Genomic DNA, 26,579 nt, shown 5'->3' with positions numbered 1-26,579 from the left:
GTCATCCTGATAAAGCTACTACTATATTTGAGTGGGGATAAAATGTATTGAAAATGTTCCTGGAGGTGGGATGCATGCTTAAAAAAACAAACTAAAAAAACCCTTGCTATATTTTTCTAATGATGTGCTTAATGCCACATCTATTTGGTTCTGACTTCTAACACTATCATGCAGGATTATAATCTTTGATGTCTTTCATTATAGTAGGTTTCATTTTTTATTATTAATGATACACAGGAGTTAATCATTGTAATGGTTGTGAGGGGGTTACTTGTGCGTAAATTGCCTTCAATCAGTTTGTTTGCTCAACCATGTTTAGGGTTAGAGCTCGCCCTCCGTGACCTGTTAGTCACTTGCAGAATCCGTCAGTGGGCATTTCTTGAACCTCTTCCAGCATAAAAGCTGTTTGACCCCAAGTCTCCTCCTATGTTCCCTGCGCGGAACACGTCTGCACAAGTGAGGGGAAGGCAGGGGCGTGCCAGCGCTCTCTCCACTAGATTCGGGTGAAGGGTCTTGGAGCCCTGTCACCAATTCCTCCATCTCCCTCTCTTCTCTATTGGTGTTACGCTGAATTCCTTCCCCCCTGCTGGTCCCTTCTCCGGCATCGCTCTGGAGCCCTGCCTCCACCTCTCTCTCTGATGTCAGTTCCCTGACAATCATATTATACTCTTCTAGCTTAATTATACATTTTAGAAACAGTCCTTGATCCAAATGACTGTTTTATTATACTTATGAACTTAAATCCATATGTTGGCTTTTGCTAAATACCCTATTTTATTTCTTCAGAAAGCTGATCCTCCTTCTTAGGTGCTAAGAGCCTGCTTTTGTCCTTAGGCGAAAATGCCAACTCGATAACCTACTGGCAATACATCTGAAAGGAGCAGATAAGATTTTGATGCAGCATGGAATGACATTTTCTACACTGACTTCAGCCTGTGCACTTGTGTGGAAGGATACATATTCTCAGATACACAGTGTGCATTCTTCTTTACAATACATCTGAATCCCTAGTTGGCAACTCATTTCTAATAGAAGCCATCCTTGGAACCAGTCAAGAGGTGAAAGGCCACAGCATTGGCTTCACCTATTGATTCCATTCTACACAGGCCAGGAAACAAGCAGAGGGCTCTATATGTGGAATAAATCAGCCTCATATAACCAACATGCTTAACTCTAATTAATGCACGAAGGGGTTAAGGCCATAGAGTAAGCTGTCCTGCCATGTGAGCCCCACCAGTAAAGAGATCTAGGCTGGATGCTCCAACCTTAGACAGCATGGCTTAAGCAAGCCTTCTTTGTGTTTCTGTGCAAATAATTTAGAAACATCTTACTAATTTGGTACCCAAGTTATGCCACCTGTCTTTTCTTGCTGCTGTATAGAAAAGCACATTAATCTACTCTTTGAATAATTTGTAAATAAAACATTTTTTAACTTACTAAAAGTTAAGGGAAGGGGGGGGGACTTTGGAAGCAGCATATAAGGGGATAGTTTAAAGGTCTAACATCCTATATTTCCACACTTTGCTTTGATGCATGTTTTGTAATTTTAAATCCCTGCTGGGGCTGTCTCACCAAAGTACTGCAGGAACGGTTTAGAAGGAGTAGCTGTTTCCATACCAAACCACAGGAGACTAAAGGATAAGCTTTGGGGATCTTGTTTTCCCATTTCAACAACTGAGGATAGCTGAAAAGAGACTTGCTCAAGGCCAACCTGGTTTTGCATCCTAACAAAAATCCTGCAAGACACCTGAATTCTCCCTACAATCTTGGCAACTTTGCATCCAGATGGTAGCGCGCGCGCACACACACACACACACACACACACACACACACACACACACACAATGCAGAGCTCTCTGATATGATTCTGGGAAAGTCAATTGCCCATTGTCCTTTATGCTTGAACAAAATCCCCCAAAACTTTACAGCAGTTTTAAAAAGGAAACATTTTGAAGATCTGCTATGATAAAGTAAGTTGCATCTCTCATTTTACCTGTGTTGCACCAGTTGCTTTTGTAATTTTCTACTTTGGGGAATAAGATTCTTGTATAAAAAAGGACAGCAATTTCTCCCTATACACGTAATGTGCTCCCTTTCTAAAGCACGGTTAACACGTGGCATTCACCTGCTGAAATAGCTTAGAACCAAGTAATTGGGATTTCACAAATGATTTCCCACTTAGCGTAAAAGGTCAACTGCCTTCTGTAGAGAACATAGTACAAAGGTTGCATATATGGTTTCTACACCTGGCTGCGCTATTCAGCATGGAATGGCTGCAAAGCCAGCTTGAGAGTGTTTTAGAGTTGTTGTTTTATGACTTTTTGGATCTGAAACAGCCTGCTGTTCAGAGCTTCAGTGTGACATGAAAAACTCCCCCCCCCCCCACATACATGCAGAAACAAAAGTCAAGCAATTAATATTATCCCTATTCACCCTCTCTGTACTAATGCTGAGGCCTGGATTTAAAAAGATTTTCTATTTTCCACCCCCAGGAAAAAGTGGGAGAGTCTGCAATCCCTACATATACAGTATATGATTTAGTCAATGCACTTTGCTGAATGTGCTTTGATTTGGAAGAATAGCACAACCATGGTTTGCTGGTTTAGATGCAATGACAAACTATGTGCTTTCTGATGAACTGGAAGAAATGGCACTCATGATGGAGGAAGGAAGAGGAGGGGTTCCAACCTTGCTTTGACATTATATGTTAAGACAGGATTTGGGGTTACCTGAAAGACTCAAAGAAATATGAACTCCATGTGGCGTTTGCCCTCCTATGTGTGTGACATCATACTGGGTTCATAGGGAAAGGGTTAACTAATTGTAAAATGACTAACCAATGGGAACCCAGGGGGCAGAGTTAACTTTGTATATGGTTTAAGCACAGAGGGTTTTTAGGAGAGAGAGTTAGAGTGGTTGAGAAGACAGTCTGGAGTTAGATGAGACAGAGAAGATAAGTCTGTGGGTTGGGCTAGTCTGGTGTGAGAGAGTGAGAGAATTTGTTAAGAGGAGTCAGTCAAACAGTTGAGATAATCAGTCAGAACGTATTAGGAAGGTATAGGGCTGGTAAAGAAACTAAAGTTAAGATATTGACAGGAGTATTATCTGAGAAACCATAAACTTGTTAATGTTTGTAAAATAAACTTGGTTTTTTTGGTTTACTTTTAACAACTAACTGGACTCAGTGTTTTACCAGAGAGTAACTGGTTGGTCGGGATGCAGGTGGCGCTGTGGGTTAAACCACAGAGCCTAGGGTTTGCTGATCAGAAGGTTGGCGGTTCAAATCCCCGCGGCGGGGTGAGCTCCCGTTGCTTGATCCCAGCTTCTGCCATCCTAGCAGTTCAAAAGCACATCAAAGTGCAAGTAGATAAATAGGTACCGCTCCGGTGGAAAGGTAAACGGCGTTTCCGTGCGCTGCTCTGATTGGCCAGAAGTGGTTTAGTCATGCTGGCCACATGACCCGGAAGCTGTCTCGGACAAACGGCAGCTCCCTCGGCCAATAAAGCGAGATGAGCGCTGCAACCCCAGAGTCAGTCACAACTGGACCTAATGGTCAGGGGTCCTTTTACCTTTACCTAACTGGTTGGTGGCAGCAGGGAAGTGAGCACAGTGGTGGCACAGGGATCAATAGACTGTTAAACGTCCGGAGACCCTGTGTGATCGCCACACTCCAATTTCACAACATTGCCGTGACCTTCCTTCTTATTTCATTTATTATTTTTTATGGAGCTATTCTTGAATAACGGGAATATCTCAAACTGAGACTAAGGAGGATGGTTTGTTCATTTAAAGGAGAATTTTAGGAAACCAGATTTGATAAAAACTTTATCAGAGGGACTATGGGATTTGATAGTTTTCCCTTCACAGAGTGATCATTTTAGATCTTCCCTTTCTTCATTGCACCCAGACTTTACCTATTAAAGCAAACAACTCTAATGAATGTGAAATCAGATTCTTGGTTTCTGAATACTGTTTATTTAATTCAATCATATGGATTTTCCTTGACATATTTAAAGAGATTAAGCTGGATGTGACTGGGGTTAACTTCATGAATAGGATATTTTTGTGCAATCTGATCTGATGAAATTGAGTGAAATTAAAGCATCTTCTTAGTACCATATGATTAAATTTGTGCATGGCTCTGAAAGCTATTTACCAATCATTTCTAAATTTCAAATCAGGAAACATTCATTTTAATTCATGTTCTATTTATGCTTTTTGTGGTTCTGGATTGCCATGAGAGGAGAACACCATATTCTCTCAAGCACTGCATTTATGGTTAAATAATATTGGAGAACTTATCTCAGTTGTTTCCCCAACCTACCAACTGCTGAGTTTTTCAGTCAGCATTTGCACATAGAATACAGCTTCTCTGCTTTTTTACCCAAAGTCTCTATTTTCATATAAAGGGCAAAGGAAAAAAACATTTTTAGACAAACTGATTTATGAGCATCACAAGAAATGTCAGGCCTTTGGGGAATGGGGGAAAAATAGGTGTGATAGGAAGAATAGGTTTTCAGTCCAGTGTTATAGTTCCTGTATTGTTACTTGCTATACAATGTGGTACTTAATCACAAACAGACTTTGACACTGGAGCCCTGTCCATTTAGCCTGCTATAGGTGCAAATTTATTTAGGAGTTATTAAATGAGGAAATGGCTAAGTTAACTAAGCTAGTTTGTGATTTTTCAAGTGACATGGGTTTGATGTTCCTGTGAAGGCTGCTACGGGAATCTAGAACAGGGCTGAGCAACCTGTTGGCCTTCAGATGCTGTTGGACTCCTATCAGCCCCAGTGACATCCAGCTACACCCCCACGACAATAAGTGCAAATGACAGGATTCAATAAATGGCCTTCTGATTTAGCACCATCTTTCCCTATTGTAGCATCCTAATGAGTCAGCATAAAGAGGAACTAAATTGCCCAGCAGAATTTCACACTAATGTGCATTGACTGCATATGGAAGTCATGATAAATCATGACTTTATCGTGTTAGGAATGAGCCTAAGCAAAATATGGGCCCTCTGTGCTCCATCTAGTCTTCTGGTTCAAATACAAGGAGGAGCTTTGAAGCTTTCATTTCTATTTTAGATTAATAGCAACTGATTGCAACATCCAAATTTGCACAAACTATGGTTAATCTTAATGATGGCTTATTGAAACAAGCCAACTTCTAACTGTAAGTGATTCAGCTGGCTTGTTCAACAAATCATAGTAAGATTTACCACAGATTAGATTTCAGCTCAGCTGGCATGCTAAATCAATTAACCTGGGAGAAGCTTCCAATCTCTTCCTCAGGGCCATTGTGGAAGAGCAGAGGAGAATTTAAATATCACTTGATCCTAACAAAACCTTGAATCAGTTTACAAGAGGAATTATCAATAAAATTGTTAAAATAAGTTATTTAAAACATTTTAAAAAGCAGCAGTAAACTAAAATGAGATCAACACACACCAAAACACAAGGGTTATTGTAACACTTCATCATGACTTTATTATTATTAACTGTTACTTATGTCATTTGAGCATGACAAATCGTGGTTAAGCTTGGCTAAAAACTGCTTTGATGAATGGTTTGTTTGAAACGAGCCAGCTTCCATCCATGGATTATGAAACCATTTGTAAGAACAGACCATGGTTAAGTTTAACCACATTTTAGGGTTCTTGCATAATCCTAGTCTGTAGTTAATAAAGAAGAAGAAGAAGAAGAAGAAGAAGAAGAAGAAGAAGAAGAGGACTCTACTTCTGCTTATGGCTGTGCCAGGGAAGGAGAAGGGAGCATGCAAGAGTCCGAGGCCTGCCTAGACTTGTTTTCATCATGAGAAACCTTAGTTGGTTCATTATGATGGGAATGAGTCTAGGAAAGCCTGTGTCTCTTGCACCCAACACAGTTTATCATGTTGTCCAAATACAGCCACTGCCTCCAGATACTTTATCCCTAAAGCAGCATTTCAAACCTGGTGATTCCTACTTGATTCAAACACCTGAATTATTTCTATAAGAATAGTGAGATGTGTCAAGGGAGTCTGCACACATTTGCTGTGCAGTGTACAAAGTATTTGAATGGGGAGAGAAGGAGAAGTGCTTTTAAACGTTGTGAAGACTCAAGATTTTCACCTGTCCTTAGACAATTCCCCAAGCTTTGAGGCCCAATTTTGTGCCTGCTGATGGACTTTGCCATTGTTATGTCAAGTGACATTTTAAAGATAAGAGTAGCATCTATGGACAGCTCTTTCTTTCATACCAAAAACAGACACAGAATACCATTGTATTTGCTACAGTCAGAAGAAGTCTCTAAGGTAGCAACAGCATAGGGGGAAAGTCTTGTAATGATTCTTCAGCTGTAAGATCAGTAAAAATCAAGCCTCGTAAGTGTTACAGAAATATTTGAGTTTACTTGACTCTTATCTGGGCCCCATTTACTGATTCTGATTGCCTTAAACCACCAGATTTTACACACACTTTCTTTCTTTCTTATAACCAGTGCTTTTTTCCTACCCATACTGAAATACTGCCCCTCAATGAGCCCAAACTTAGATTCACAAAATGTTTAGGGGTATGCGTCCCCCTGCGTCCCCCCAGAAAAAAGCACTGCTTATAACCATCAGCTCAGTTCAGCTAAGTCTAAACATGGGGGGAAGAATTCAGAAGACTTCCCTGTCTACATCACACAGAAGGAAAGTGACAGATGCTGTCAAAATTTCATGTGATTATATCCCCCTCCCGAGGCTCTTCATAGCCCATATAACTCCTAGGTAAGGATGAACTGCAAATGTCCCAGTTCTCATGTAACTGATGCATAACAGAAGTAGCATAGCATACAGAGCTATTGCTACATTTTTATTTCTATAGTAGCAGCAAAGTAACAGACTGTGTCACCCTGCTGGTGCATAAGCTGGTACAACATCCCCCAGCCACAGAATCACTTATTTGACAGCTGCTTCCATCAGCCAGATTTGATTGTCATCTAGAATACAGTCATATGGAGAAAAGGTTAGAAAAGTGCCTATCTCATTTTGTTGTAAAAGCACCTTGTTATTTGATTTTAGGTTTACAAAAGTGGTTCAAATTCAAAGTAAAAAAAACAACAACTGTAGCTTTCTTTGACTGTTAGCTTATATTTGAATATGCAACAAAAAACCAAATATATTATTAGAGTACAGATCTCACTCACAGAACATGCTCTGGGAAATGAGAACACTTGTTTCCTAACATTCCACACAATAGGATTTTCTGCATAGGATTGTGCCTCTTTAATGTTCCCTCACATAAAAACAAACACCTGAATGGAAATATGTTTTAAGAAACACAGACTAGCAAAATGAATGGAAATGAACTGATCTGGCATGTTCTTTGCTGTGCTGGTTTTCTACTTGTAGGAAGCTTCAAAACAGGGCAATACTGACAAATGTGATCTGTAACTTGAATTGATTGAATTCATTCTACTGCCTTGCTACTGCCTCAGTAAATGTAAAGGTAAAAGGACCCCTGACCATTAGGTCCAGTTGTGACCAACTCTGGGGTTGCGGCGCTCTTCTCGCTTTATTGGCCGAGGGAACCGGCATACAGCTTCCGAGTCATGTGGGCAGCATGACTAAACCGCTTCTGGCAAACCAGAGTAGTGCACGGAAACGCAGTTTAGCTTCCCACTGGAGTGATACCTATTTATCTACTTGCACTTTGACGTGCTTTCGAACTGCTAGGTGGGCAGGAGCTGGGACCGAACAATGGGAGCTCACCCCGTCGTGGGGATTCGAACCGCCAACCTTCTGATTAGCAAGCCCTAGGCTCTGTGGTTTAACCCACAACGCCACTCGCGTCCTGCTGCCTCAGTAGAACAGGCATAAATCCTTTGTTACTGCCTGCTCAAACAACGAAACAAACACCTGTCCATGGTTTCTCTGGTTTCTCTAGAAGCTCCAATTGTATCTCAGTGAAGAACACAACCATTGAAACCCAAATGATATAAAAATATCAATATGGAAGGGGAAAAAAGAAGAAGAGAAGAGTTTGATCAATCCGAAATCTTACTGGGTCGGAGGGAGAGATAATAAACTGGCTCAGCTATCGTACAAATAACTTTTTATGCTCAGCTGTCAGCACACTGCAGTCCTATTGCCGTGAAAGCCCAACTCAGTTTTATTCATGAAGCTGAGTAGCATCTTGTATTCTGCCTGACAGATTTCCCTTTGATTTCACCCTCCAACTCTCTCCTCAAGGAGGAAAGGCAAATAGTTTCTGTCACTGTATGTGCTTTTGAATTTGGTCACTAGTTTCTGGTGCAAATATACGAATGTTTGGGGCTTGTTTGGGCTGCAGTTGATGTTCAGAAAGATATAGGAATTTGCTGTATTTCAATAGTAATAGTTAGCAGTTTAATAAAATATGGTCTGAAAACAAAAGACCAGCATCCCTATTTTCTTTTTAAGGGTGATGCTTTACATCATTTAAAAACTGTAACTGCATTTGGATAACCAGCATAATCCTAGGATTAGAAAGGTTAACATGAAGAGGAAAGCAAGTGGACTGGTTGGTGTGAATAACTATTTTGTATGTATTCCACCCCAGTTTCAGTGATGTATACTTTCACAGTTGTGTTACCTCAAAATCTTATATATGCCAAGCTTCTTCTTAATGAACTCTTCACTTCTGTTCTACATTCTTGTCTATTCAGTAATTTACTTTTGGTCTGATGAGGCAAGAGCATGCACAAGGAGGCATAGAAAGAATTTCAACTCTTGGATCAGAAATAAATATATACTGAGAGAGAGAAATATAGTCCATTATCATCAGGAAATACTGACAGTGACACTTTATTCCTGAATTCAACTAGCCAAAACTCCAGTGACAAGCATAGTAAACAGTTTGTAGTGAACTTTGGTACTGTTCAGGTTAATAATTCCTAACAAATCTCTCTTCACGAAGGTCCTCTGGAGAGAGATAGAGAGAGAGAGAGAGGGAGAGAGAAATCCAGCTTCAAGAAAGTTTACTGTATTTGATGTACTGTATTTACTTTTTATTATGGTATCACAATACTCAAATATTTTACAGGGTGATTTAGTGACCATATTGTACTGAAATTGTCAATCATCACTGAATAGATGGGATTGGAGCCAGACCTGGTCTTGCTTAGTGTAGACCCACTGAAATCAATAGGGCTGTTGATGTGGATGATTCTACTCTAAACATGCATAGCAATACAATTCTAAGTGCGGTTAAGATTGCAGCCTGCCTAGATGCAAGCTAATATGATACACTTTTAATTTCCTACTTATTTTTCCATCATTCTACCCCCCCCTTTAATTTGTTGATTTTAGGGTTTTTTTTCTTTTTTTTCTTTTTTTCTTTTTGCTATAGCAAATTCTGGAAATGAGAAACAGTCCAGTGCACATTGCTCTGTGCAATGTATGCATCATTATTTTTTTTGTAACAATAACTATCATCTGTAAATCCATTTGCTGAATCCATCAAAAATGCATCTGGAATTCAACTTTGTTGATTTTTTTTTTTTTGCAGAACAAAAAAAAAATGTAATTATTTTTGTTTTGTTTTGTAAATATTTCAGTAGTGATGAAACTCTGAGACAGCCTTAGAAGAATATTGCTGAGAAAAGTAACTTCGTCCTGGAAAGAATTAACATTTCCCCCATGCATCCCCAAAACATTCTTTTCCAAGGTAACACTATATAAAAGTCAGATTTGCAATCCTTATCTCAAGGGGCCTTATCTTCTCATGTCCTCTTTAATGTAAGACAAATTTGTTCAAAGACACATCCAAGTCCTTCAAAACAGACAACAGCTCAATGCAGCTAGAATAAGATGTGGGCAGAGAACAATCAGTATCTGAACAACTGTTTTGGAAAGCAGACTACAAGCACATAACATTTTATAAGTGGATATTTTATGTAGCTTGTCAGAATGACCACAGCCTCCTCTTCGTTCTGTTTCACCAAGGAACATTGTTTATATAGGTAATTTAGAAAGAGATTACTAAGCTGATCCACCTTGTATTTCAGACTGAAACTCAGTTTAAAATATGCCCTTGGAAAATCATGATTGCTTTCCCATTTCTTCTTTCATTATCCAGATAAGTGAACATCTGTACCTTTTGGTTCTCTTATTCAGAAGACTAGCTATTGGATTTCAAGCAAGTTTGGGATGAGTAATAATGAACAAAATGGGTCCAAATGAGCTTCATCTCTATATCTCATCCCGATTCTATAAAAAAATGTAACCCCAGTTCCCACCCTAACCCCATTTATGTGGCATTAGGCCCCACTGAATTCAATAGGATTAACTCTGGAATAGAAATGGCTAAAATTGTGATGTTAATCTCATTTTCCCCAAGTTAATTGGGAACAATCATATGGCCCTCTGCCAATTACACAAAACGGAGAAATTTCAGGCCAAAATGTAATGATTATTTCTTAAAATCTTAAAGGAGCCCATTCCATGCTTTCCAACGTTATTTATATTTATAATTCATTAGTGATTTCTAAATAGTTATATACCCAGTGATTCACCCTTTATTGTTTTATTGTATTTTTATGAATTTTTAATATGCTTGCTTTTATTGTTGTACACTGCTTTGATATTTGTAAAATATGGCACTTTAAGTATTTTAAATAACATAAAAATAAAAGGAAACAGCTAGGTAAAGAACTGAAGATTAAATAAATACACAATTTTTTGGCTAAAAGCAGAGCCCAACGCTATGAATATTGTAAAGTATTGCTATTATCTTCATCATCTCTCAAAAAAGACTCAGTATAAGTTTACAAAAATATAATTATATCAAATTTAAAACAAAACATCTACAATTTATACATATAATAGAAAAACACATCCTGTTAACACAAAAAGTGTTATCACAATATACATACAATAACTAAAGCCTGTTAGAAATTGATAATTATACGAAGCCCATCACATACCAGTAAATGCTAGTAAGCAGATGGAAGTATTATCCTGGCACCAAAAAGATAGCAATCTTATTGCCATGTGGGCGTAACATTCCATAAGCAGGGCTCTTCAACCTAAAAGGCCATCTCTTCCTTGTCACCATTCTCTGAATTTCTCTGAGAGGGATCAGAGATCCTTCCCAAATAATCCCACTACCTGATTCCACACAAACATGAGCGACGAAAGAATTTTTTTATTTTAATTCTGAAATTACATTTTCTACATTCCTCAGATTATAACATAGTCCACACTGGGGTTTCTCTACAATGCCTCCAAACATCTACCTTTTCTTTGCAATTTTCCTAATATAACATCCAGCCTGCAAAATGAGTTTTGGGTCCCGATCAAGGTATCTAAGCTGAAGTTTTGACATTTCCATTAGTAACATAATTTATTAGTCACTTTCTTTTACAAAATAATCCCAAGCGGTTTACAAAATTACCCAAAACAAATATAAGAACCCGAACAAGAAAAAATCCTAAAAACAGATCCATAACATTTGTATAACCAAACCCCAGTAAAAAATAAGCAACATAATACTATCCAAACTAAGGGCTAAACCCCTGGGTGAAAAACTGGTACCCAAATATATATTGGATGGAGACCTGGGGAGAGCATTCCACAATTAGAGAGCCATCCCGAAAATGTCTCTCCTCTTGTTGCCACCTCTCCATTCTTGTATACCAATAAGGATGCAAACATTTTGTAGTTAACTTTGAACCTTTATTTTTTTTTCTCCTGACCTTTTTCATTGCAGAATCACGCATTATCTCCTCCAAGTCAATATCTCTTGTAATGCAACACTCAAAATGCCAAACAGTGTTGTAATGCAACACTCAAAATACCAATTGGCTTAACTAGTTGCTGCCCCCCATGTAATTTCTAATGAGTGCTAATTTGCTTAAACTTCTTTCAGCTACTGCCAGAGTTATTGGTACTGTATACAAAATCTGAAGGTCTGTGCACACATCACTGAAGATTGGTTGCAGGTGCTGTTTTTAATATTATTTAGAAAGATAAGTGAGGGGAGTTCTCTCCCAAAGTATACTCGAATATGTTTTTGTAGATAGAATATTTCACAAGGAAAATTGCCCAAAAGACCTGCAGGGAACTTTTAGAAGTGTCTTCCAGCTCCTCAGGCTCTTCTGTTAGATATCTTAGCACAGAAAATGGAATATAAAACAACTCTTTTTGTTTGCTTTGATCTAGAATTTAGGTCATTTCCCCCCTCCTGGTAATGAAGTTGCAGCCTGGGTCGGGTTGGGCCCTCGCTCTAGATCTCTCAGTCCTGGTATCCTCTGCTGCATATACAACATACATTGAAATTACAACCCTGGTAGATGAAGGGAACGCAGTGGATGTAGCCTACCTTGATTTCAGCAAGGCATTTGACAAGGTGCCCCATGATATTCTTGTAAAGAAGCTGGTAAAATGCGGTCTTGACTATGCTACCACTCAGTGGATTGGTAACTGGCTGAGTGACTGAACCCAAAGGGTGCTCATCAATGGTTCCTCTTCATCCTGGAGAAGAGTGACTAGTGGGGTGCCACAGGGTTCTGTCTTGGGCCCGGTCTATTCAACATCTTTATCAACGACTTGGATGATGGACCCAAGGGCATCCTGATCAAATTTGCAGATGACACCAAACTGGGAGGGGTGGCTAACACCCCAGAGGACAGGATCACACTTCAAAACGACCTTGACAGATTAGAGAATTGGGCCCAAACAAACAAGATTAATTTTAACAGGGAGAAATGTAAACTATTGCACTTGGGCAAAAAAAATGAGAGGCACAAATACAAGATGGGTGACACCTGGCTTGAGAGCAGTACATGTGAAAAGGATCTAGGAGTCTTGGTTGACCACAAACTTGACATGAGCCAACAGTGTGACGCGGCAGCTAAAAAAGCCAATGTAATTCTGGGCTGCATCAATAGGAGTATAGCATCTAGATCAAGGGAAGTAATAGTGCCACTGTATTCTGCTCTGGTCAGACCTCACCTGGAGTACTGTGTCCAGTTCTGGGCACCACAGTTCAAGAAGGACACTGACAAACTGGAATGTGTCAAGAGGAGGGCAACCAAAATGGTCAAAGGCCTGGAAACGATGCCTTATGAGGAACGGCTAAGGGAGCTGGGCATGTTTAGCCTGGAGAAGAGGAGGTTAAGGGGTGATATGATAGCCATGTTCAAATATATAAAAGGATGTCACATAGAGGAGGGAGAAAGGTTGTTTTCTGCTGCTCCAGAGAAGCGGACATGGAGCAATGGTTCCAAACTACAAGAAAGAAGATTCCACCTAAACATTAGGAAGAACTTCCTGACAGTAAGAGCTGTTCGACAGTGGAATTTGCTGCCAAGGAGTGTGGTGGAGTCTCCTTCTTTGGAGGTCTTTAAGCAGAGGCTTGACAGCCATATGTCAGGAGTGCTCTGATGGTGTTTCCTGCTTGGCAGGGGGTTGGACTCGATGGCCCTTGTGGTCTCTTCCAACTCTATGATTCTATGATTCTATGAAAGCACATGGCTTCCCCCCAAAGAATAATGGAAACTGTAGTTTCCCCTATGGTGTTACAATTTCCAGCACCCTTAATTAACTACAGTTCCCAGGATTCTCTGAGAGGGAGTCATGTACTTTAAATGTATGTTGTGTATGCAGTCAAAGAGTCATGATGGATTTTGCTGATCTGTTGTTAGGCACTTGTGTATGTGGCATAGGAACAGCACTCTGCATCTCAAGATGTTTAATATCCCTCTCCACAGACATCTTTGCATGATGATCTAACTGAAAACTGTGGGGCATTCTTACAAATGTACATGGGTTTATGACTGATGACTTTCATATTTCCAAAGGCTTTCTTTCCTTGGGAAAAGGAAAAGGTAGGTAATAAAATGGGTAAAGAAATAAAAAAAGGTCAACAATATTCTCTTTTTCAATTGAATTCACATTTAGTCCGTTTGTGGGCACAACAATCAAGCTCTTCGCTGATAGCAGCAACAGCCAAATTTATGAAAATTGTAAACAGAGATTATAAACCAATAAAAATAATGGATGCAGCAGCTAAATCTAATCATGGATCACAGGGCATCAATAACTACACAGCAGGCATTAAGACCATGAAAATTAATATAATGGTTTTCATTATGAGCAAGTCAACTAAAAAAAATTGGCACATTAATACATTACCTTTTAGCTCCAATATGAGTGGTATTTTTATTTACACACAGAAATATTAATTAATGAATTGAACTTTAATATGAAGAACTGATTTGCTTTTGAATCTAGCTCATTAGTGTGCTACTCTCCTCTTAGGAATTAATTTAACATCTAATGGCATATCTGTTTCTTGGTGCATCATTTCATAATCTTTGATTCTCAGCATTAAACCTGACTGCTGGGAATCTTTTAGCAATGAGGACTGTTTTAACATGCTGACAATTTCATATGAATGCTTCGCAGTCCTAGAGATTATGCATGGCCATCTGCAGAGTGCAGACCATGGAAAAAGACGATTCGTAGAGTGAAAGAAAGGACACCTCTTTGAAAGTAAGATGACCACCATAAAGCTTTGCACCACACCTGTGAGACTTTCATCAAAATTTTCTCTTCCCTTTCATAATTTTTAAGTGTCATTTATCTTATTAATTGACGGAAACAACAACAAAATCAGGACAATTTTTTCAGCACAACACTAGGTGAACCCATCAAATCATAGAAACATAGAACTGTAAAGTTGGAAGGGACCCCGAGGGTCATCTAGTCCAATCCCCTGCAATGAGCATGCTCAGCAGCCATGAAATGCCAAATGACTGGAAAGGAAATGGAATCTCATGAAAGAAGAGCATGGCTGGCTACACAGAAACACTCCACATTATTGCTGTGAATATATTAATAGCTAACTTAGGTCCTGAGTTATGACAGCTATGTGGCCAAAGCAGGGTTCCTGATAAACATGGTGGAAGAATTAGCTCTGCAGAAGTAGATCCAGACCCACCCGCCCTGGAAGGGCCCCTAAGGGAGCCAGTTGCCCCCCCTCCAAAAAACCAACTCAGTAAGGTCTAAACATGCTCAGGGTCTATATGTAAAGTATCCTCAAAGGAATGGCTGAAACACTGAACAGGAAGTCTCCAGCCAGCAATAGTGGGCCTCCGATGCTGAATTTAATAGACTACAAAATTATTGTACATATAAAATGTTCATTCTATATATCCTAACAGCTGCTATGATAATTATCACATTAATACGGAACTAGACAACCTCCCCCATTCTCCCAATTACTTGAGTAAACACTTGCACATTATTGCTAAATCCTAAAATGGTGTGGAACATTTGCCCCTATTCAAAATCTCTTATTTTTACCATTTCATATTTTTTTATTTTCTGTATTCATTTTGTTATCTTTAAAACTTATTTGATATATAGCTATTCTGTGACATTTTGTTGTTTTAAATTTAAGAATCCTTGTTATCTCTTTATAAATCAGTTAAAATGAAATAGAAAAAGAGAAAGTTATGCTGGAATAATTGCCTTTCCTTTAGAGTTATCTGAGGGTTCTTTGTGTTTTTAGAATTTTCTTTTTCTTTGGAGTGGCGGAACCATCACAGAAACCACAAATCTGAGTTTCCCTTTGGTGTCTGCAACCGCAATCTCTTTGATCTGACTAGTATATTTTAACACACAATATATTTCATGCCAGACAGGAATAACACTCTCCACTTACTTGTCCATGTATAATGCACGACATGGACAGAAATGTGTGGCTGCACAGCTGCTTATCTATTCTCAGTGACTGCCAAGCACAAACAACCAGGGTCAGCCCAAGACATTTTGCTGCCTGAGGCAAAGAACAAGATGCTGCCCTCCCTCATTCCATGTGCAGAAGCTGACTGGACTGCCAGTTAAATCTCCCACCATACATTCACAGGACAACAGAGTAGTGCTGCAGTGCCTTGTCAGTCAGGTAGCACTGACAGCAACCCACAGCATCTACAACCTGAGGAGATTACCTCACAGTAAGGCTGATCCTGCGATTAACATTGTGTGCTACAAATGCATGTCATAAAACCTCGAGTGATACCAGGCCTCTGTTTACAAGTCTGCAATACTGGTAGAAGTAAGACCATCTGTGGAAGGAGTTTTCAGAGGAAAATGACTAGCAGAGAAAGGATTAAATTCTCAAGTTTCCTCGTATAACCCTTCTGTTACAAATATCACAAACACACAGTGAGGCTTTGCAATGTGTGAGAGAAAGAAAGAAACCAGAAGGTTGTGATGGGGAGAGGGGGACCTTTTGTCAGGTTCCCAGCTTGATAACACAGTAAGCGTAGATAATTAAAAAGGAGGATTTATTGCAAAAACAGATAGCTCAGGACGGCTCTAACAAGGCCTCCGGCACCAACACTCAAGCTAACCCTTCTGAAGAGTTCTTCTGGTGTCACCGCAGATATTGAACTTACGACCCTGATGTCTCTTGTTTTGCTTCCGATCTAACAATGCCTACATTCGCCGACTCTGCGGTCTTATTGAATCATCTCCAACCTCTTCCGGGTCTGAGAGGAGTTTGTTCACACCTGATTGTGTTTCCGGAGAGCTTTGGCTGTGTTCCAGCCTGCTCTCAGCTACTGCCTTATCAGCCGGCTCATCAAGGTCAGGAAGAGCCAAAGTCTGCAGCTGCTGGCTCTCTCCTGCCTGACTAACATCAAAGCCTCCCTGTTCTTGGCTGCTTTCTGCAGTTGGCTGCAAACCTTCGCTTTGAGCTGGCTCATTCCTGACACCTTTATACAGAGCCTTTAAAAAAGGGTAAAGGGCCCCTGACAGTTAAGTCCAGTTGCGAACAAATCTGGGGTTGTGGCACTCATCTCGCTCTATAGGCCGAGGGAGCCAACGTTTGTCCACAGACAGTTTTTCCGGGTCATGAGGCCAGTATGACTAAGCCGCTTCTGGTGAAACCAGAGCAGTGCACGGAAACGCTGTTTGCCTTCCTGCCGGAGCAGTACCTATTTATCTACTTGCACTTTGACGTGCTTTTGAACTGCTAGGTTGGCAGGAGCTGGGACCGAGTAATGGGAGCTCACCCTGTCGCGGGTGCACTGATGCCTTGGGGAGCGCATTGCTTCCCTCAGGAGAGACAAGGGCAACCAGAAATGAACCTAGAAAGTGGCAGTTAAATGTGTTTAGGCTTCATTTGAGGTAAGGATGAGGACTTAGGGTTTAAGCCAGAAAACCTTGATGAGAGAGATGGGTTACTAGAAAGGGGTTTGCTAGAAGGGTGATGTGGCACCACATAGATGTTCTTCTACTAAAAGGAAGAAAAGATGCCATTCTAAGACAGAGACCTTCATGGGATTCAGAGTCACAGAACTGGAGGGTAAAGGTTAGGGACAGAGGTACATTATGATGACAGCAAGATGAGATGGGGAAGGATAGCTATGGTCACTTGGATCCCTTCCAATTCTACATTTGTGTAAGAATGGAAATTCCTTCATTTGTGCAGGGATTGAAGATGGGCCATTCTATCAATTTTAGTTTCTGTTTTTCTCATTTCTTCCCCAATCTTAATTTGAGTTTCTCCACATTTCCACATCAGTTTGTGATTTAAATAATAATTAAAAAGTTCGCATGAAAATTCATCAGTGGTTAGTACAAATTTCTCCTAAAACACACATCTGTAATATCTATTTTGCAAATAATGGGTTTTCATGTTATTTGCATTAATATATCCTTTTATATGCACAATTTACCATAGTATATTAATTTTTGTACATAATGTGGAGGGCCACATTACAAAATTCAGAGAAGTGTGGATTTCAAAGGATGGCTTCATTTCAATTTGCACATTTTTTGGAGAGAGAGAGAGAGTATTAAGTAGGTTTGCCTTTAAATGTGAACTGAAATGGATTTTCTCCCCTATCCCTAGTAGGAATTTGTGGATGGGTTTGGTAGCCAAGTTCTAGACAGAGCTGAGATTACTGAGAGGAGGCAAAAGAAGTCAAAAGGTTATAGCAGTTAAGACAGGAGATCCCTAGAGCAAGATCCTGAGTAAAAAGTTGATGGGATGGAGAAAGGGGGACAGCTTTGGTGACTGGGGAGCAAAGAAGAGGAAAGCATGAAAGATTAAAGCCGAGGATTCCTGTCTGTTCAACAGGGTGGAAGGTAATGTTATATTGCAAGTGAAATTAAGAAGAGGAATACTTGGGAGAATAAATCAGTTCACAATTGAGAATACTGAGTTTGACATATCTTGAGGGGTGCAGGGAAGTAAAATAATTGGAAAGAAAGAGTAAGCTATTGTCTGCCTGGTAGATAATTTCTTCTGTTTCTTCAGGTCTTTTGTATTAAATACATATCCGGTGCATGTGGTGATACAAAGTAGGAAAAATTATTAGGAGTTAAAGAAGATATGATGAACGATAGTGGGCACCTTTCTTATTTTAAAATATAGAGAAACCATCAGAGGCACTAATTACAGCAGGAGGAAACAGTTGTATTATCTGGATATTTCAAAGAAGTGTAAAAGGAGATATGGAGTTAATAAAGCAAACTGATGAACTATTGAAGAACAGAGCCCTTATTTTAGAAGATATAATATTGGAAAGAAAAAGCACCTATTAAATGGTTACTGGCACCCCTTTGCCTACTTTCCATTCAAGTTGTAGACACCAAAGGCAGCTGTGCCAGTTACCCAACATTCCTAATCAAATCAAAGGGTTGTTCTTTTTAGCCAACAGACAGTTCACTTCTTCATCATAACTAAAAGAACTCAAGGATGCCTGCCAAAAGCTAGAGTCTTATGTTAGTTACAGCTAACGACTAGCAGGTGGTTTTGTGTGTAGGGGGAGCAAAAGATTGATAAAAGGAAACAATTTATTTAGAGTTTGTAAATTCTTCTATTTTTTGTATCAAGGCTATTAAAAGAAAATCAAGTTAACCTCTGGTAGTGCAAACAGCAAAACATTTTATATTCTGAATTATTATAGGGCTTTTTGAAGTTATAACAAAGGATTTGCAATACACACAAGCAATGCAAAATTACATCTTGCTATTCAGCATAAGATATATATACAGATATACAAGCTTGACACACTGCGTACCCAAGGATGGCCAGCTAATTCTTGTGGCTGGGTGGTGTGGTGATAGTTGTAGGGTTGGAAAATATTGTGGGCGAGTATGTATGGGGAGTATGTATACTACATTTATTTAGCAAGTATCTGGCATCTGGCATCCAGTTTCACAGATTGCGCCAGTTTTGAAACAGCAGTACCACTGCCAATTATACATTGCTGTATAACACAGTCATATTGGTATCAAGGGAATTCTACTTCTTCCTTGTACACTGCTTGTTGCTGTTATTTATTTATTTTCATTTGTGAATTGCTTCCCATAAAGCATCCCAAAACTATTTACAATATAATAGCATATATACAATGATTGCAATTTTTAATATGTAACAGTTTTCTCTTAATTGGGTCAATAGTATAATCCAACTAAAAATTAAGTAAAGTCTGACATTGTCATAAACACTGGCAGATGTCCACCAAATGGTGGGAATATGTATGTTACAGTGATTATAAAGAGGGGCCATTGATTAATGGATGAGTTAGTCCTTCTAGCTTCCTTTTTCCAGATGGCACCCTCCTTCTTTCACTTGGCCACTTCTCCTCCCTTACCTCAGCCCTGTGTCCCCATCTTTTCATTCCACATGTTCAGCTACATCCCATTACCATGGACATCTTAGGAAGATGTCAACCAAATGCTGGGACTATGTAGTGGAATATGTCCATCAGGAAGAGCTGCAGGTGATGGTGTGGATTAATGCCAGCCAATTTTTTTCCCCTACCATTCTTTCCCTTTGCATACACTCTATCATCATTCTTTTTGGGGGCAGAATCTCTGTATTTTAAGCTTCCTGTCAGTCAGAAGCTTATCCTTCTGCTAATCCTTCCGCTGCCCTTCTCAATTAGTATATAAAGCTAGGAACCTCTCAGCATACAGACAGGTGAATGGACAGAGGAGCTGATTGGTTAGTTGCTCTACTTGCTGCTGCTGTCTCAATATCTTTTAGGTAGTCATTTTCTTACTGTTGTTTCTTACTGTTACTTTCTTACTGTTTCCAAGGGCAGTTGGCAATTTGATGTCTCTCTTTCAGATGAAAGGACATAGGTTCCCCAGAAAGAATCAATTATCTTCCCATCCCTCATAGTTTCCTGACAATTGCTCTTCTATAAAGTCGGACATCTGGAACCTTACTACAGAAAACCATCATATAAATTACTTTGCACACTCATCTACTTTGAGCAAAACAAAGGTATTCTAAATGCTGTCTAATGTATGATCTTGCTAAAGGAAAAAAGTTTGTAAAGATAGAGAATTAATTTCCCTAGTACATGACAAAACTTCAGAAGTATGTATATAAAAACACCTGTTTCAAAAAGTGATATATTTATAAATCTGTATAGGGATATATCTCAATGTATTACATTTCATTTGGCCTACTTTGACTGACTAGCACACAGTAAAGTTGAAATATCACGCTACCTCCTCCTTCCCAAAAGTATCACAATCCTGAAATATCTCTGACATAAACAATAAGTCTGGTAGCACACCTGCAGAAAAGGCATTTATTTGTGCTGAGGACTATTTATATTCTCATATTCTTACTGCTACCATCAATTATCATATAAATAGTTGAAGTCTTTACTGACTTATTTATGAATAATGCATTTGTGTCTATTGCCTTCAAGAGAAAGTAAGGAACATGCTTTGAAGCTCATAAATGTTTTCTAATGCAAAACAAGAAGTAGCTTGTATGAGTTTACAGATAAGATGTTCAGGTTGTTTGGATTCTGTTCCAATATTTTTAAAGGCATGCTTGAAAGCTGCTCCAGTGTTATGCCATTCAACCCCTAAACCATAATGGGACAAAGTTTTTCATTTTTTTTTTACTAGATACTTGAGGTCTTGGCAGAATTGTATGAGTAATCTTATCCATCTGAGCTGACTAGATCACAAGTATCACCCTACTACTTAATTTAGCTTTAAATCCTCTCCACTCCCCTAATGTTTGTGGTAAGAAAATGATGCTTTAAGAGGACCTTCCAAATTCAGCCTTCAGCCAGTTGAGACATTGCTCCTGAGACTTAAGTTGTGATCATTGAAGCTAGAACATTTTTGTTGAATATCAAATAGCCAGTTAGCAATCATTCCAATTAGGTATCCCATTCCATCTCATTCCTATTAGGCTTCCTTGCTCCCAGACTTGCAGTCCAAGTTAAGGTTACCAGATTTTTTTCAATGAATCCGGGGGGGGGGGGCACTTTTCAACTTCAATGGATTTTGTATGGGGACTGATTTGTAAATCCGGGGACTGTCTCCGGGAAACGGGGACATTTGGTAACCTTAGTCCAAGTGATTGAATGAATTAATAAACAACAAGCACAGCAAAGTGATTTACAACAAGGTACTGCAAAAGGCACATGGTTGTCTTATGTTAGTTAACATGAATTAACACTGATTTGCTTATGCAGCCTCAGGTAGAATGGCTGGCACTGCCCTTCTGGCTCCCCTGCAATATGGTAGCAATCAGGGAATCACAAACTCTTCAGGTGCCTCAGGTAGAACATTAAGAAGAGCCCCTGGCACCTGCTCACAGTATGGAAAGTACATTAATTTCTGAACCAATATTTTATCCTCTTTGACAGTGTAAGATCAGGAAACACAGTTTGGCCATTTGCTATCACCTTGCTTTGGGGGTTTCATTCCATAGAGAGCCTGCAACATATGGAAACCTTATGCTGTAACATCAGCTATTTAAATGTACATGCTTGAACCTGCTTTTACATCCCAATTTGTACTTAGACCTTAAGTCACAGTTCCCCAGTTTGGATGTAAGGTACCTTAATTAATTAATTTTTTTAAGGGGAGGAGTAAAGGGGGGGGGGAATTAGAAACACGTAATTAATTTCCCATACTGTATGTTGAATACACTGTAGGAAGACTTAACAGTTGTAGGGAAGTAGGATAAATTGTTCACATGATTATGTCAACTGATTGAAATTTAAGGCTGTCATACGTCTGGATTTTCCCAGACATTACCTGAGTTCCAAAGGCGGGAAGAACTCAACAACTTTCGGGTTGTCCTGGTTTTTACTTTTCGAAATATGGCAACCCAATGAAATTAAACCAACAAAACCATTTTAGCAGTTTGTCCATTTTTTCTTGCTTATATGTTTTTGCTCAAGTAACTTAAGTGAGAAAAGCATTTGCCAAGTTTATTTTATCTTATAGAAAAAGAATTGACATAAATGCCACTTTAAAGTAGCTGAAGAGACTGCATTTCGAAATGTTTATCTGATTGTTTCAGGGTGAAGATAAACATACTATTTTAAGTTGATAGTTATGCTATGACTCGCCAAAGAAATTTACATTTTCCCCTCTAGAGTTGGACTGGGGAATTTTTTTCAACCTGATGGGTAGTCTTCTGGGGTTAGCATTCCAGTAGTGAATGGGGCAGAGACAAAAGTGGTGAGAATAGTGTATGTGACTTTTTCCTTTGTACACTTATTCCAGTTATGTGGATGTCAGTGGTTTCCATGCACACTTCACCATGCAGAAGACAGGAAGCATTATCACGTTCTGGCCAGGCTAAAGCACTCAGCCAGGCCAGTGAAGGGTGTGGTGGGAGATGGTGGGATGGCTGAAGGAGAGTCCTGAGGCCAAATAGATAGGTCTGAATGGCTATATTCACCGCTCCCAGCCTGAGGCTTTCCACTTTCCTCCAGAGCTTCTGTGGAGACTTAAGGTAGTTCAGCATGAATGTGGGGGGGGGATGGGGACGGAAGGAAACACAGGGTTGTAGTCAGCTAACTGTTACTCAAACCACTGGGGGAGGGGGAAATAGTCAGGACTAACTAAGGCCCATTTATTTCAATGTGTCTGTTCTGAGTTAAAGTTGGGTCAATACAGCTAATGCTTGTGATATCTGCAATGCACCTTCCTATTCTCATAATCAGTTCATGACTTTTAATAAAAAATTTGGAATTTTAAAGGGGAAAGGAAGGTGATCCCAAACTTTGCTCTCCAGCTGCAAATGTTGACTACAGACCACACAATTTCTGTTTTTCTGTTTCCTGAGCATTTAGATAATTATTAATCCTACCCTTTGCAGCACCAAGGTACATTTCTGAGAAAGCTCAGAAGCACCATTCATTTCCAGGAATGCATATTACGTGACATTAGACTTTTCTTCTTTAATGTGCCTTCTTTGTATTGCTACTCTGTTGAAACTTAGGGCCCCTGTTTTAAGTATTTATTTGCTTCAGTAGGAGTGTTGGTGGTGGCTGGCAGTGACCCCTGGCTAGATTTGGAGCTTCCCAGCCACCACCACCCATTCTAGAAGACAGGAGTGCCTGGCGTGCTCTGGTCCATGGGGTCACGAAGTGTCGGACACGACTAAACGACTAAACAACAACAACAAAAGAACAAGTACTTCAATAAGGCTTAAGCTGCCCATATCCAATTATCTCCCTGCTGTAGACAAGCTGGGTGGGGGAAATTAGGCTGATGGCTACTAGCCCTGCCTCCACGTTCTCTGCATTTATCAAAATTTCTGCACAGAGTTGGTGTGTGGGCACTCCAAATGTGTAGATTCTAAATATAAAATATGAACCTCACCCATCAGTATCTGTAACAAAACATATGAAAAAAATTCCATTAGAATAAATGGGACTATCACATAATAACCATGGATGCAGTTTCAAGTGGCACACTGCAGGTATGTGTATTTCACCTGGAGTTTGTTTCTGAGACATATCGAGCACTTTTAAAACAGCATTCTATCTCATTAGGGAAGCAGACGGCTATGATTCATTCAGATAAGAAATGCAAGTACATTTCAGCATTTATTTTACATCCAAAGTATTTGCAAATGTCTATTTTCTTTTGTATCTTCTTTAAACAAAACATGGGGACCTTTTTTTAATATAAAAAACAGCATTACAAACCTACACAGCCCTTCTTATGTGCCAGTAACTGACAACACACTGGCATGATCCTTAAGCAAAAAGAGATAATTGCAATAAATGACTGCTTTTTGGCAGCAATAAGGAAAGAAAAAATCAACTACACTCTGGGTGAAAGGAACACCATTCAGACAGAAATATCTTCATTAACATTTAGTGTATTTGCATTCACCAGATGGAAAATGCTTATGGCAAATACCTTTACTACAGCATTAATGAATATGAGAGATGAAATCATAAATTTGACTTGAAGCAAGCAGCAGCAAATTATATTTTAGTTTGGTTAGCAAACACAATGGTGCTTATTTAATAACAGATGCACTCTTGTTGCTTTTTGTGCCAACTCTCATTTTGTAGTACAATATGCTTTTAAAAAAGTGTATGGATATATGTGTGAGAGAGAGAGAGCTGTGGCTTTCTGGTGCAGCTGTTGTCAGTCAAGGCAAAGCTATCTGTGCAATTTCATTTCCTTCTCATCTAGCCTTTCATGACTTTCGTGGACAAGTGCACAAGAAGATAGAGACAGGAAGAAAGAACGGTGTATTGTTAAAAGCCATGCCGCCAGAGGCTTTAGCAATAGTTCACACCACACAGAAGCATCAAACAGCACTGGATCTTAAACTCCTTGGGGCAAAATGAGATTAAACTTCTAGCTCTTTTAGCTATTAGGGACTCCATAGCCTGGCCAGGCAATCTGAAGCCAAATAATTGGCTTTCAAAGTTTGGTACAAATGAACACACTGCATCATGTTGTATCACTTCCAGGATGCCACCACAAGGAGTGAGTTAATCGTAAATATTAGCATATACATAGACCCACAACTTACTAAGCATCACAATAAATCTTTCAGTAGTCCCCACTCCTCACTACTCATATTGCTACAAGGTAATGGAGTTCAGAATGTTGTTTAAAAGGCAGTGGCGTATGCTGCTTGTTTCACCACCCTTCAGAGGAAAGTTGGTGGAAAAGGCCACTTCAGTTAATTTGCAAGGGTGGGGAAATTTGAACACTTGTTTCAGGAAGAAGTAGGCTTCATACCTCCTCCTTCTTCAAAAATAAAATAAAATAAAATTCCAGGTGTGGGAAATGATGGTAATTATCATCATCATTATCATCATCCTCTCCCTCCAGACCATAGGATATATAGCAGGTTTCCTCAACCTCAGCCCTCCAAATGTTTTGAGACTACAATTCCCATCATCCCTGACCACTGGTACTGCTAGCTAGGGATCATGGGAGTTGTAGGCCAAAAACATCTGGAGGGCTAAGGTTGAGGAAGCCTGATATATAGACTTGGAGTTAGGAGGTAGTGCTAGATAGATCAGGGATGGAGCCTTGTGAGAACTGACTATGCAGAGATATGCCTTGGCCAGTCAAGTAAAGACACACCTGTCTATAGTATGGAATCTGATGGTTGTGGTGGTGGGACAACAGAGCAAATGGCAAAACCTCTCAAGGTATTCACAAAATAGCTTTTCAATTGATTCTGGCCCCTTACCCCTGAGATTTTTTAGTTTTTACCCTGGATTCTCTAAGGGAGAGATATTTCTGGTCAAAACTGACCCCTGGAAACTTACTGGATGCACCACAAAAATAATTTATATTGGAGAAAGATATTAATTATTTGAACCAGAAAAAAACAACAATATTTTTGCAGTGAAAAGTTGATGTGAATTGTTATCACCAACTTTTAAAATAGTGCTCACTGAAGACTGAAAAATAAAACGAACTGCATGAGGCTGTATTCAGCTAACCTGGTGCACTAGTGGAAAGTCCCTCTACTCCCCCCTGTGTCTCCTCCACATCTACTCTGGAAGGTTCAGGGAACTCCCACAACAGCATTTGAGGGAAGAGGGGAACAATCATATTTGCATGACATTGATTTCCACCCATTATTAGCATCTGATGCGTACTCACCATTCCGACTCTCTTCATCAATTGGAACTATTGTTGCTGGAGGACCTGCCCTGGCCAACTTGCAGTCTACAAATATGAAAATAAAAAGTTACATCAAATCGCAGAGTATGATGATGGTGGAAAAATCTTTGTCATAAATCTGCAATGGGAACGACCAGTTTCCAAAGTACTTACCCAGATTTTACCTAGCTCTTAATTAAGTGAACTCCTCGTAACATAATGGTTTTTCTTAGCAAGGTTTTAGCATAGCCTCTTGTACCTGACTTTAACAGCTTTCAGACGAGGACTGGGTTTACATGTAACACTATGCAATGGTTAACATAAACCAAGATTTGCAAAACAACAATGGATTGGGGTTTTTAGTGGTTTGTTCAAGGTTAAGGTGCTGGGCTGGGTTCAGATGACCAAATTAATCCATGGAGTCATTGCATAAACAGAACAACAGAATTTCCCCTCTCTCTCCTGTCCCCATGCCCCCCCCCAAAAAACCCCAAATCTGCTCCAGAGGCTGCAAGGAACCCCAGAGTAGATATGGGGGGGGGGTTTCCAGGGGAGAGGGAGTAGAAGTTCTGTTGCACAAGAATAAGTTGTTCCACTCAAATAATGACTTTGTTGCATACAATCCATAGTTTATAAACCATGGCTTCACCTTACATGCAAACCAGGCCATCATCTGTATTGTTTTACTA

The 26,579-nt window shown here is 39.6% G+C and overlaps 1 protein-coding gene across 17 annotated transcripts in view; it reads right to left on the bottom strand.

Moving 5' to 3' along the window:
- Nucleotides 1-26,579, bottom strand: part of PCDH15 (protocadherin related 15) — a 649,889-nt gene that overhangs the window by 262,121 nt on the left and 361,189 nt on the right. For all 17 annotated transcript variants that reach the window (XM_081861749.1, XM_081861756.1, XM_081861754.1 and 14 more), the window contains one exon: nt 25,891-25,956. In XM_081861749.1, coding sequence (XP_081717875.1) covers nt 25,891-25,956 — 66 coding nt within the window. The remainder of the gene's footprint in view (nt 1-25,890; nt 25,957-26,579) is intronic.

Source organism: Podarcis erhardii (genome assembly GCF_964252035.2).
Source record: "Podarcis erhardii genome assembly, chromosome: 5".
Classification (NCBI taxonomy): domain Eukaryota; kingdom Metazoa; phylum Chordata; class Lepidosauria; order Squamata; family Lacertidae; genus Podarcis; species Podarcis erhardii.
The sequence above is the reverse complement of the archived record's forward strand: the minus strand, read 5'-3'. Positions and strand labels throughout refer to the sequence as shown.